Source organism: Penicillium expansum (assembly GCF_000769745.1).
Source record: "Penicillium expansum strain MD-8 chromosome Unknown contig145, whole genome shotgun sequence".
Lineage (NCBI taxonomy): Eukaryota > Fungi > Ascomycota > Eurotiomycetes > Eurotiales > Aspergillaceae > Penicillium > Penicillium expansum.
The window spans coordinates 483,940-497,072 of record NW_015971172.1 but is presented as its reverse complement, the minus strand read 5'-3'; the positions used below and the strand labels follow the sequence as shown (position 1 = coordinate 497,072).

At 47.0% G+C, this 13,133-nt stretch overlaps 5 protein-coding genes across 5 annotated transcripts; 2 read left to right on the top strand and 3 right to left on the bottom strand.

Annotated features, from left to right (window-relative positions):
- Nucleotides 1-120: 120 nt before the first annotated feature.
- PEX2_044970 (DUF890 domain protein) lies at nt 121-1,954 on the bottom strand (the record flags this gene model as incomplete). The annotated part of the gene is made up of 10 exons (XM_016741772.1): nt 121-549; nt 623-886; nt 967-1,057; nt 1,111-1,240; nt 1,291-1,364; nt 1,414-1,512; nt 1,576-1,586; nt 1,638-1,713; nt 1,774-1,821; nt 1,875-1,954. The coding sequence occupies 10 exons, from the start codon at nt 1,952-1,954 to the stop codon at nt 121-123; spliced, it is 1,302 nt and encodes a 433-aa protein (XP_016603474.1).
- Nucleotides 1,955-2,644: 690 nt separating this feature from the next.
- Nucleotides 2,645-4,401, bottom strand: PEX2_044960 (Major facilitator superfamily domain, general substrate transporter; the record flags this gene model as incomplete). Its single annotated transcript, XM_016741771.1, has 4 exons — nt 2,645-3,648; nt 3,703-3,771; nt 3,821-4,061; nt 4,114-4,401. 4 exons carry the CDS (start codon nt 4,399-4,401, stop codon nt 2,645-2,647), a joined length of 1,602 nt encoding a protein of 533 aa, XP_016603473.1.
- Nucleotides 4,402-9,672: 5,271 nt separating this feature from the next.
- On the bottom strand, nt 9,673-10,664 carry PEX2_044950 (uncharacterized protein; the record flags this gene model as incomplete). Its single annotated transcript, XM_016741770.1, has 2 exons — nt 9,673-10,263; nt 10,326-10,664. The coding sequence occupies 2 exons, from the start codon at nt 10,662-10,664 to the stop codon at nt 9,673-9,675; spliced, it is 930 nt and encodes a 309-aa protein (XP_016603472.1).
- A 163-nt stretch (nt 10,665-10,827) lies between these two features.
- Nucleotides 10,828-11,821, top strand: PEX2_044940 (1-(5-phosphoribosyl)-5- ((5-phosphoribosylamino)methylideneamino)imidazole-4-carboxamide isomerase HIS6; the record flags this gene model as incomplete). The annotated part of the gene is made up of 3 exons (XM_016741769.1): nt 10,828-11,127; nt 11,288-11,474; nt 11,538-11,821. 3 exons carry the CDS (start codon nt 10,828-10,830, stop codon nt 11,819-11,821), a joined length of 771 nt encoding a protein of 256 aa, XP_016603471.1.
- Nucleotides 11,822-12,133: 312 nt separating this feature from the next.
- PEX2_044930 (uncharacterized protein) lies at nt 12,134-12,672 on the top strand (the record flags this gene model as incomplete). Its single annotated transcript, XM_016741768.1, has 4 exons — nt 12,134-12,171; nt 12,244-12,301; nt 12,409-12,501; nt 12,595-12,672. 4 exons carry the CDS (start codon nt 12,134-12,136, stop codon nt 12,670-12,672), a joined length of 267 nt encoding a protein of 88 aa, XP_016603470.1.
- Nucleotides 12,673-13,133: the final 461 nt, after the last annotated feature.

The window sequence follows — 13,133 nt, the reverse complement described above, 5'->3', positions numbered from 1 at the left end:
CAAGTGCAATGTTTACAAAAGTCATATACCAAGTTCAACATTATTCAAATCTCCTCATGTTGATTGATAAATCGAGGCTATTCATACCCGTGTGCAGCTAGAGCTATGATTTTATGGGTTTCATTTTGATTCCAACTTCCTCTTCACCATCCCACAAAAGCTCTCGAACAAGACGGTGTCTCTCCCCTGTGCCCAGCGGACTAGAACCTTCACCTCTTTCTCATCTGGCTTCTCCCCCCGGACCAGCCGTATCTGCAGACGTACTCCGAGCGCCACCTGGGCAGGAATCGCCTTCAATTCAGCAGCACCCTCCTCACCAGCAAGTTTCATCTTCCTACGGGCGAATCTAGACCACACATTCTCAGCAGCGAATCCCGTCCCCGCAGAACGAGTCTGATCCCAGGTCCAGAACCAAGGCAATGAGCTGAGTTCTGCATTTATAATAGCAGTAGCTGTGTCGATAGACGTGCCAGGTGGTAATGTGAATGTGTAATCTGCCGGGAAAGGCAAAAGACTCTTTGGACAGCCGGGGATTCCACGCGCAATATTCTAGACCAGCTGTTAGACGTGGCGCACAAAATACAAGCGCGAAGTGAGTAAAAGGTATTAAAGTATGACTTACCATGGCAGGCCTTCTATCTCCCCATGACCACGCCACGGCCCAGCGCTTCGTCTTGCTTCCCTGCTCGAACTCGGTGACTGCAAAATTCGCGATGCCATGCTTGATCAGTGTCTCTACGAGTACGTTGATACTGCTCAATTTTCCCAGCATGGATGTGTACCACTGGACGCGCTCGCGCAGTTGGAGACTCTCGTCGATCATTTGCTTCACGAAAGCCACTTCTCCACCGCGGGTCACCATTTCGACCTCAGCGCCGGTACAGGTCTTCATGAAAGTTAGTATGATACGTTACTTAAGCGTGTGTAGTAGTTTAGCATGTGAAATGAAGAGTCAATGACACTCACCGAGAAAGGCTCTCGTTCTTTCTGCTCAGCAGATTGCTTCAGTTCATTGGGCGATGTGTAAAAGGGTGGGTTGCACATAGTGAAATCAAGGCTGGTAAATGGTCAAATAAGATTCTAGCTAGTCTTACCTCAAAGCAGACTCACGTTTGACGGCCTAGATTTTCTAGCGGGAAGAGTGGTCCGGTGGGGTCTGAATGTACTATCTGAACTCGTGATTCGAGGTTGTTCAGAGACACATTATGCCGGGATGTGCGGATATTGTTCGAATCGATGTCTGTCGGGCTGATCAGTGGATACTGAAGATCGTCGGACTCAAAGACGTACCTGTTGCTATAAATTTCCATCCCGGCCGTGTCGCGCAACCCAATAGGGGGTAGATGCCGATGCATCCCGTTCCGCTTTACTTTGTCAGACAAAATTCGGAAATGGGAAGGACTCATTACGTACATATCGAGGCCGACGACCTCCCGGCCTCGGTCGTACCCCTCATTCAGTCCTCCAGCGGTGGAGTCGAGGAGGTCCTGTAGCCAAAGGATGTAATTGAGCCTATGCGATATGTCAGACACATGGTTGTAACTAGGGCCCAGGCCGTCATTCTGGACGACATACCTGTTTGGTACCTAAAGGCTAAGTCAATATATGTGCGTACGATATTTTCAGTATCTGCATACCGGTGGACATAATCGATCATCGGGGATTTCAACTTTCAGGTGAAAATCTTGTTGCAAGAGGGTGGTGGTGAGTTGTCTGCGTGACGCAAATCAGATCTGCTCTCGGGATGTTAGATGTTGAAGTCCTCTGACTTACCGGACGGCGGCTGGATCATTAAAGTCCAGTTGACCGTTTGGTTTCAAGCTATTTTCAATCAGTATTAGACTTTTTGTCAGAGGAAAGACTGTTTCACGTACTGCTTGGCGAAGTCGCGCGATTGTAGCGCCAAGGCTGCAAAATCGACGTCATTTTTGTAGAGACTTCGGGCAGATTCCATGGTCAGGGCCGGGTTACTTTGTGAAGACGCTCAGTGTGCTCGAGATTATTGATAAAATTCGAATGTGGTTGGATATAGAGAAATCAAAGTCCACGGTGCAAAAGGGAAGCTGATGTTGGGATGTGCCTACGGTAGACGAAAGCGGCCATGGGGAACTTTGACTGAGTTGATGGGCAGAAAACCAGATGGAACAAACTTGGCATACACCAATGCATGTAGCCTCGAGCCTACATAATTGATTTAGAAAAAGAATTACCATTAGCTCTAAACTGGTCCTACTTAAGAGATCAGCAATAAGAGATCTTTGAAATGAAGAAATAGGAGGTCTATTGAAGATATCTAAATACCAATCGAGAAGGCGGAGAGAAAAGCGGTAGATTGAGTGCAAGTTCTGAGTGGCCGCTATCGTTGAGCCTGGCCTTACAGCAGTGTCTTACGGCCTAGGGGACATAGATATAGCCCTATATAAAAGGAAAGTCAAAAATGCCGAAAGTGAAATGCTACCCAAAGGTAGCTGGTATATGCAACTGAAACAAAAACAAATAATCGCCAAGAGTATAAGAAGGAAAACCAAGTAAGCACCGCTTATCGTCAAGTCGTGATAGGCTTTCGTGCCCAACTATGTACTTTATCCCCTTCTATTTCCAATTTCCTCCCATTTTCCTACCGAGGTATATCCATCATCTTCATTTAAACTGAGACATTCTTCTTCTTAAGGCGTTCTTGGCGCTCAATACGCCATCCATAGCCCCACTTCGTCTCTGCCATGAGAAGAGGCACCATCGCGAGGGTAATGCCAGCGAGCATGACAAATGTGAACTGGGCAGTGAGAGCATCAATAATAGACGGAGCAGCCGCGACACCAGCAGCACCAATCAGACATCTCATCAGGTTGTTGATTGCCGTTGCACTGGCACTCGCACCAGGGTACAAGTCAATGACAAGGGCGCTGTTAATGGTGAAGATAGCGGTGGAGCCATAGGCAATGATAAATTGCAGAATAATTGGAACTGCAAGGTGTGTGCGGAGGGACACACCGTAGACAGCGACACAGGCAATGAAGATAGCAGTGATCCACCAAGTGTTGCGCATGCGGGCGTACTCGATGGGGAAATCGGGGTGGCTCTTCAAGTTGATGCGAGTGTCAATGGGAAGGTTGTGCTTCTGGCAGTATTCGCGCTCCGTTCGCTTGTGGTTGAAGTCCATTAGGTATCCGATGGTGTAGGAACCGGTCATGCATCCAAACCCATTGCCGAGGAAAGTGAGGCCAACTTCCAGTGAGTTCAGGCCATATTGTTTTTCAAATAGGTCGGATGTCGAAGAAGTTACCATCGACCAGACTGTGTACACAATGCTTCCATAAAACAAGGTGATGAAGACATCCTTCTCAAATAGAAAGGTGAGGGGTTCCAGCATGGTCTTGAAGGTCACTTTGCCCTTCTTTCCAGAGGGTATCGAGTGTTCCTGTGCATCTTTCTGTCCACTAATGGCGTAGATGATTGGCTTGTTGATGCCTTTGAGGGGAACCGAACCGTTGCCAGCGATAGAACGGAGTGTTTCAGGGAGGAAGAACATGATAGAGAAAAGACTGATTCCAGATGTAATAACCAAGAACCAGAAGATAGATCGGAACCCAAGGTACTGAGAGAGGATTCCACCGAATACTGGTCCAACTCCCTGGCCCAACATGCGAACTACATACTGTTAGCTTTGAACATAGCAATGTATCGGAATAGCGGGGTACTTACCACCACCAAAGATTCCAATCAGACTGCCTCGCTCTGCAGAAGTGGTAATATCACCAATGACACCAGCACCTAGGCGGGTTAGCTAAGACACAAAGCAGGGATAATTGGTGTATCGTACCAATTGAGATGGTGGCTGCACTTCCAGCAGCCTGTAGCGCTCGGAAAGCCATAAGTTCACCATAGTTGGTAGAGACAGCCAAAGCAATGTTCGAAACAATGTATACACCAAATGTTCCCATGAAAAGCACACGACGGCCCAACACATCGGAGAAAGAACCCCAAAAGCTCGGGGCAAGACCTTGAACAATCATGTATATCGTGACGGTTAATGTGGCTAAAGACATGGAGATATTGAGTTCCTATATTATCGTTAGCATGAAGTGGTCAAATGTATTACTCAAGCCAACTAACATTTGAAACGTCTGTAAGGGCAGGGAAGTAGATGTTTGAAGATAGCGGCGAGAATATGGCGGCGAAGGAGACAATAATGACAATCCACAACTTGCGAGACCGAGTGAACACATGATATGGTGGTGATTCCAGGACTTGGCTTTCAACATCGGTTGACTCTGCTGGTGTTGCTGATACCGAGACGTGTTTCTCATCCGGAGGCGAGACATTAGGGCTTGAGTCGACCGACTGGCCTATGACCCCAGGATCCCTGAGGGTTTCTGTTGAACTGAACTGGGACAAAGTCATGATGAAAATGTATTATAGAATATGAAGACAATTCTGGGTGTAGCAACAGACACAATTTATTGACAATAGAAGAGTAATTATGGTTTCATTAGGCCTGAACTGATTTAGGGATCTAGGAAGTTAAATGACGGAATGGAGACACCCTTTTGTATCTCAGTTCCAGCACGAAACCCCTATAGGGCCGGTTCAAAATTACCAACAAAATATTAAGCAGACCCATGCATCTGAGAGTCTACTCCTCCGTAAGCGTACTCCACTGTGGGTTCGACCAGGGGGATCATTATACCATCCCCTTGATGGTTGAAAGTGGCACAGATAAGACAAATCTGGTAAACCCGACGTCGCTCAATTTGACACGTACGGGCCATGATCCGCACTTGGAATACTCGAGGTCTTAGTCCCGGATTCCCACAAGCTTACAGAATGACTTATGTGTCTAGTGTGGACGGCTGTATGTCTATTATGTCATCTCCAAGCCTCGAAGGCTGACGTCTACCCCAGGGAAAGCACATTCCTGAGCTCCCACGAGTGATTTGGGGCCCAGTTAACTATGGGCGAATAGTGCTGATACCAAAGATCATAGAGCAAATTCCAATACCCACTGGAATTCCTTCCGGTCTCCGTATACGCGTGTATAATGGAATCGATCTGCACTGCATCTGCATCACACAAGCCCGGTTTCACCCTCAGAGTTTGCAGTCGGAGAAAAAGATGTCGGGATGAATTTGTTCGTCAGTTGCATACAAATTATGCCCGCTCGGCCTACTTCCGCGGCATCTTATGTGTCCTAAAGGTCCCGAAAGCCCCGAAAATCTGCAGGGTCAGGGATGTATGATAAGCTGGTTAACCAATCCACTAATATTTTGCATGCCAAGTCGTGCCGAGGCTACATATCTTAATTATAGGAAAAGAGAACTGAACCCCGACTTTCTGTTTCAGGATCTCTTTTTTTTTCCCACGTGGTGAATATCAGCCATTATGACGACTATATGTCAAGCAAATGCCAAGCTTCGTCATTTGCCCTGATCAATATTGATCGGGAGCTGATTATTGGACAAAATACGCCATTGACTTACGCGTGCATTCCCCCTTGATGAATCTCTATAGGGGATGTTGGCCCTTGCTGCTCGCAAGTCGCCCAATCTAGGACCCACAAAGGGGGGGCGGCTGGAGTCAGGGTTCAGTATCACAACCCAATGACGATGCATTATGATTCCAGATAAGTGACACCTGCAAGCTACTGACCAATGCAGCTACATTTCCAAACAGACATGGATAGGAGAAAAGAATGCACCCAAGGCTTTTTCTCGGGACAAGGTTTGCGCTACGGAGTAGACAAGAAATGATCGACATATTGAACGGGCCTCTATGGAATACAACGTAGGTGCTACATACATATACATACGTACTAGTAATTAGTGTATACAATATACTATATTCTGTGCACATATGGTCCCAATCAACGTGTCGATCAGACCCACAAGACGCCCCTTCTGTGGAAGCTTTCTGCATAGTCTTTCATATCATCCACGGGTGGTAGAGCGTATCTGACTCCACTGATCCGCCGCGAAACCCCTAGAATCCGTAGCGGGGCCGCCAAGATCTCATCACCGTCGATGATTGATCATTAACTTGCACATCGCTTCGCAATCGAGCGTCGACTTTACACTTTTCGGGGTGTTTTTCTACCTCGATCCCAACTATCCTCTCGGTTAAGGCTGGCCAGGGCTGTCTACCCTGTAGGGCTGATAGATGCAATTTCTCATCCTAGCAACTTGCAGATCAATTTTCTATCTCGTTCTCAATTTTGATGCCTAACGCCAAGCCTCCGGTCTCATGGCGAGCATGGTCTTACCGCGGATGCCGATTCTCGGGTGCCCGATACCATCTCCGTTAGTGCACGTTTGGTGGTTTCATTCGTAGATTGGCCCGACGGGGTGCGAAATCTCCACTTCTAAACAATATAGAGGTCTAGACCCCTCAGTTGGAGTAGGGTTGCAGCTATCTCCAAGCCATCTCCAAGCCATTTCCAAGCCAATTCCAAGCCTTCCGAGTCTTATCATGCATAATGTATGTTGAAACGAGTCTGTTTTCAACCGAGGCCAAGATTATCTTGGTGATAACTTGGCGCGCACATCTGAATTTGGCAAAGTACCCGTGTACCGTTGTAACGATGATCTTCCTGAAGAATATCCAAGTCTCCTCATCCCGTAGATCTCGGCCCCACAGCCGCAAGTGAGCTGAGAAGCGTCTTTGAGAGAAAAAAAAAGAAATTAATCCGTATAATGAATACATGTCTAGGGACTTCATGTGATTGGATTACACGTACTTTGGTTTCTGGATGAGGCTTGGAGTAAAAAAAATTCCTCTCTTCAAGCTTGGCATCAATTGCGAGACCACATTTCTTGGCTCGCCACGCGCCGTCTCTCGCACAGCATAGCCCCCAATAACAAAGATTTCTTTTTTTTCTAACCGTCCTATACAGAATTAAACTTTACGTTCCGTATTCTCCCCAAAATTCTTGAAACAATAGTCTCTATCCACTATAGTTTTCAAATCTGGCAGATGTAGTAGATCCCCCTGACAGGTATGACAATCCCCATCTGAAACGCAGTCTAGTCATATAGATCTACAACAAAGTGATAGTGGCAAAGAAAACGAAGATGATCATTACAAATTTGTCTGTGTTACGAACACATGAGGCTGTGTCTAAACTATTTGGCCTAGCGCTTCAATAAACAAGCGCTTTGACCGTAAGGATTTGCAGATCCTATGTAGGCAGCCCCTAGCTTTCTCAATTTGCCCAAGGAACTTGATACACACACAAGCTAATATAAAGAATTCCAGAGCGTCCCACGAAGAATGCAGGGTTAATTTGTAGCAACAGACACCCCAGCATGTCGTCATCGTAAGAAAATGATTTCCTCAATATCCCCTCAAACCGCCGATCATTCCATCATTTTCCAGCTCGGCTTAGTGTCGTATCAACAGAAACGTTGGAAGTGCCTCTCAAAATTAATATACTAGTCCTGTTATTTTTGCGCAGCTCAATATAATGGAGCTGCTTAGCATCACGTTGTTGGACCTAGAACAAAAATATAGATAGGACCTTGTAGACCGGGACACTAACGGTCTCTTTCTTGAATGCATGTCTTGAGGGTCAACCCTGTAGGGCCTCTCGGACCGGCCCTGATCGTCGACATATGGAAGTCGCGTGTGAAGCCTTCGATTGCGTGAGTTCTTCCTATCAATATGACAATCTGATACTACTGTGGCGTGAAGATGCATGTCTCACGATAAGGACTGAACAAAGTGGATAAAGAAGACTAAATTATATTGCACTCCAATGCAATGCAATTCGTACAAGAATAGCCGGCCGCATATGCAGCCGTGTCACATCTTTCTTGGTAATCCTTTTGCAAGTTCACATGTGTTGTTTTTTCTCGAAATCAGGTTAGAAGTCTTTTTTTAGATATTTCCCCACTTCTTGGTGTTGGAGCTAGTATACCAGTTAAAATGGCTTAAAATCTGCAAAACAAGCCTTCTCCATGTGTATGTATAACCTTGGATATGATTGAGATGATATTAGACATTCAGCTAAAGAAAAACCATGGGAGCTACCCGCAGGATATGCCTAATGTGGACTAGCGTGCCCATTTGCATGGGCGGAAAAAACGGAAGGGATTCACGGCCCCACTTTGAAATTCTTGGCGCAATTGGCGTCGCAAAAGTGAGCATTTGGGAGGGAACCTCTCGGAGTACCTACGGAGTACAAATACGAGGCTCTAGAGTTATATCCCGGTCTAGGTGAGACGGGCAACGGGTATTCTAAAAGTCTTTCTATGCTATATTTATTCTTTATGTAAATATCCGAGCCGTGCTGACCGGCATTAAGAGTCATTAGACCGAGTAGTCCGAGTAATCGCAAACTAAATGCGACATGGTGGCCTGAAAATAAATAAAGTGTTCTAGTTGTTTATTTACGCTATATATATCGATACATATCTATATAGGGCTTAGGGTTATCAGGAAGTACACACGCTCATGTAAATTCTTGTAAATTCTTGTATAATGTTCAAGATAGTAGTGCACTCGGGGTTACCATGCTTAATACACGACAAAATTATAGATCAAGTATGCTCAAGATGAAAGAGACCATAAATAGGTATAACTAGAACTAATTCTAAAAATATTTTATAATATTATGGGCTATTGCAGGATTCCTTCATGTCGCTAAATAATGAGTCCTAGGAATGACCCACGGATATATATCACCAAAGTACGGACGCAGCGGTGTAGATACACCTGCTGTTATGAAACTAGCCAAGAAATAACTGACCGATATTTGCATCTCTGATATTATTGTCGACGTAGGTTTTAATAAAATTGCTGGATTGGCTGGACATCGCAATGTTCGTGTCTCTTCTCATTCTATATATGTATGACGTATGTTGTCCGGCGGAATGTATGTTTCACCTAACTGATTAGTGTAAGCGCACCTAGAGATTAATACATTGACTAGATGCATACGTGAAAGTTCCTAACGGAACAGTTCATTTATTACCTCAATTAAGTGTTACGAAGTCTTTGTTCAGGAGGGCACATTTCCAAGGATCTATAGATCGTCAAGGGTTTCATTATCTCTATTAAATATGTCACATCAATACTCCAACCACGACGGCTCTGGGGTCAGAAAGCAAAGTGAGACTTTTATTACAGCCAAGCCGTCCGCATTGGTGATCGCATCGAATGCGCAGGCCAAGGTATGTACGCGACTCACGAGGCCTCGCGTTCCGAATGAATAGATCGTGCTGGTAACATCTTGAACAAGAAGTTGCGATCCACACACCTTTGTGATCCATCGAGAGATCAACGCGCATATCGATCAAACTTTCGCCAACGTGGAACCGAATCTGAAGCACGCTGGAGGAAAAGGTTGGGAGCAGGTATTTCGGGCGAACTCGTACCACGTCCAAATCAACGAGGCCCTGGAGGTGATAGTGCGGAATGTTAAAGGATGCATACCGAACCACCACCCGTTTGGACATGTGTTGGGGTAACGAGGCTCGGCTCGGATGATATGCGGGTTGAGATTGAAGTTGTAGCTCACGACCCGTGAGGGATCGAGGTCGGTGCGGACATGGCGTGAAGGCATTTGTGGATCGTGAGCCAATCTAGCTCTTGCGCTGGAGTAGCGTGAGTAGGCGGTGCCACACAAAGAAGCATATTGGACTCAGAAAAGGGGAAGACCCTTTCTCAAATATCGTGATCTTAGCGTTTGTCGCCTCTGCCACCACCTCTGCCACCTCTGCCACCCCTACCACCACCGCCTCTGCCGCCTCTTGTTTTGCCCCTTCCTCTCCCACCCATCATACGGCGTCCCGACGCCTGGACACGATCGATGTCGTCTTTGTTCAGGTTCAATGTGCCTCCTGAGAACTTGCCCACGGAAGATCCGGCAACACCGCGCTCTCTTCGCCCATTGTTGCTGGATTTGTGCACCTTGTTAGGCTTCTCGAGAATGATGCCGTTCTCCTTGGCCTCTTGGCGGCGTCTGTCTTCCTTTGATGCAGCCTTAGCTTTGATGCCTCGTCGGTGGGCAGTGGGCATTTTGGTTTGCGCATAGAGCGAAGTTTTGGCTCCAAGGGATTGCATGCGCAGATCCAAAGCCTTCAAACGGTTCTTTCCAGTGGGAGCAAGATCATCGGCGGAGTCAAGAAGGTGTGACTCCTTAAGTAGTCTTTGCAATGCAAGATCGTGCTTGAGGTTCGCAGAGTCGTGGGCGTCCTCTTCTTCTTCTTTTTTGGACGTAGGCTCTGGCTCGGTGCTCGGCTTATCTAAGTCGGACAACAGCTTTCCACTCTGCGGGTCTGAGTGTTAGCACCGAATTTCAATACAATCACATATAGAGATCTAGCACATACCATAAACGCCTTCCAAGTCTTCTTATCCATTCTGTCTTCTGGTGCCGCATAAGCATCCGTGTGTTCGACCACCTCAACTTGATTGCTTTCGTCACTGATGTCGGACATCCCATCCCAGTCACCTTCCGACCCAGAGAGGTCATCGTCATCGTCATCCTCATTTCCTTCTTCATCGGAATTTGTAGATTTGGCGGTAGGAGCTGGCAAATCGAGTGGCTCGAATTGTGCTTCAAATAATCTGCGGAATACGTCCTGCGCATTGTCCACCGGAGGAGGGCTGTCTTCCTTGGGCTTGGGCTTAGAAACCACAGTGGTTTCTCTCTTTCGTTTCAAAACCATGGTGAATGTGCTGTCGACTAAATTGTAAAATCGAACTTTCGCGTCTCGGCCAAAAGTTTTTCGGACTAAGCTTAAAATCACGTGCGATAAGATAAAGCGCCCCTCGATTTATGAGATCGTCAATCGTCAATGAATCAACTTATTCTCCAATTCGCCAGAGAAAATGACCAAATTCAGGCCGTGCATTGACCTGCATTCAGGGCAGGTCAAGCAGATTGTGGGTGGTACGCTCAGCCAGGTGGCCGCAGACCTAAAGACCAATTACGTATCCAAGTTTCCGGCCAGCCACTATGCGGGATTGTATCAGAAGCACGATTTGCGTGGCGGGCACGTCGTGAAGCTTGGACCAGGGAATGAAGAGGCAGCCCAGGAGGCATTGAAGACATGGCCGGGTGGGCTGCAAGTGGCCGGTGGTATCACCGATAAGAATGCGCAAGACTGGATCGATCAGGGTGCAGACAAGGTAAGCCCCCGGATTCCAGATGGATTACTATCTCTTCGCTTGGCATTGCGCTTGGTCGAGAACCCAATGATATCTATTCTTTTACTTCAAGTTTCTGGTTGTTTGCGCTGCGTCATAACAAGAGGCCGATGACGCTAATCATGTGGAATGCGGGCAACAGGTGATCATCACTTCATTCCTCTTCCCCGGAGGCAAGTTCTCGCTCGAACGGCTTGAGTCGGTCCTTTCTGCCCTGGGCGGCGACAAGTCAAAGCTGGTCTTGGATCTGAGCTGCCGCAGAAAAGACGATACTTGGTTCGTTGCGATGGACCGCTGGCAAACCATCACGGAGATGGAGATCAACCAAGGTATGTCCTGCCAGTGCTGCATCTAGGTTAATTTGTGGCTCATGGCTCACTGACACTGTGTAGAATCGATCTCAATGCTTGAACCATATTGCGCCGAGTTCCTGATCCACGCTGCAGACGTAGAGGGCCTGCAACAAGGCGTCGATGAGGAACTTGTTTCAAGACTGGCTGAATGGTGTACTATTCCCGTGACCTACGCAGGAGGTGCACGCCATTTACAAGATCTGGAAAAGGTCCACACCAGTAGCAATGGAAGAGTGGATTTGACGATTGGCAGCGCGCTAGATATCTTTGGCGGCTCTGGAGTGACGTTTGATGAGTGTATTGAATGGAACAAAACACATTAAAAATAGAAACAAATCAAAACGAATAGATCATATCAAAAGAATCATGATGAGCTGAATGGTATTTACATATCCTTATTTACTACTGCATCAAAGACGTGAAAACAAACAGCGAGGAAGAGACGAGTCACAGGTGTGTCTGGACTTGTCCCAAAACGGCTTAGGGCCTTTCATCAACTGAAGGTCCGCCCGCCTCCGTATCTCAAGTCTTCAACCTCAACTCTCTGTATTAGCCGATTTGCGATCACCTTTCTCCAGCAAACTACCTATCCCAGTCATTCTCCAATACCCCTTACCTATCATCAAGCCGCCAACATGAAGCCCGTCGTCTCTGCCTTGAACGCCTGGTCTTGGTACGCTCCCCCCCATCCCAGAGAGCATCCATCGAAAAGTCCTATTGCTCTAACACCTTGTTTCTTGAATAGTGTTGTTATCTCCGCCTTCGCAATCGTCATCCTCTCAGTCCTCGGCTCGCTATACAGCGTACGTCCCTCCGACTCTGACCTACTCATCAAATCCCCCCAAGGACCCATTGCCACAGACCTACGTAATATGGGGTTCAGCCGCTAACGCGAAGATCCTAATTATAGAGCAATAACCACGCATACACCGGATCAGAAGGCGAACCCGAAGATGGTCCCGCAGTCGCCGCCTCCATTTACACCGCTGTGATCGTCTACGCTGTACGTCACTCCCCCTCCTTAAGCCCCGACGGGATCGTTCGTTGCGTGAGAGAGAGGACTCCGTTACTAACAATGCGCTTTTCTGGCTTACAGGGCTTCTTCGTTTTCTGCGGCTTCCAGGCCTACCTTCACTTGCGAGACAGTAGGGGAGGTGCTATATCGCTGCATTGAAATTACCTTGATCTCTTTTCCTTCGAATGTCTTCATGGCACCTTTATCTGTCGATTTTCAATCTTTTGAGCTTATATCTCGGGGTTTCTTGAGTACAACACGGTGGTTCTAAATTTGATGCGTTGGGGGTGATTCGAGGTCGAGAGAATACTTTCATTTCTCTAGAGTATGAATCACCCATGTCTACTCTGTGCGACCTGGATTCGTCTATGTTATAGACGAGTAGGATCGGACTAAACTTGAAAGGCGTTGGCGGGCAGGTTTCCCGGTCTCCTTTGCTAGAATACAGATGGACGACCTGCGACTTGTACATAGAGCGCTCATAAATTATTTCCAGCTCTTTGATATCTCATTTTTTGTCCGATGGACGCACCTAAAGATAAATTTGGTATAGACATTCAATCATTTGTCCTTCGTTGAGAAAGAAAATCAAGTTTTTGTGAGACCGCCAACGCCAGTGG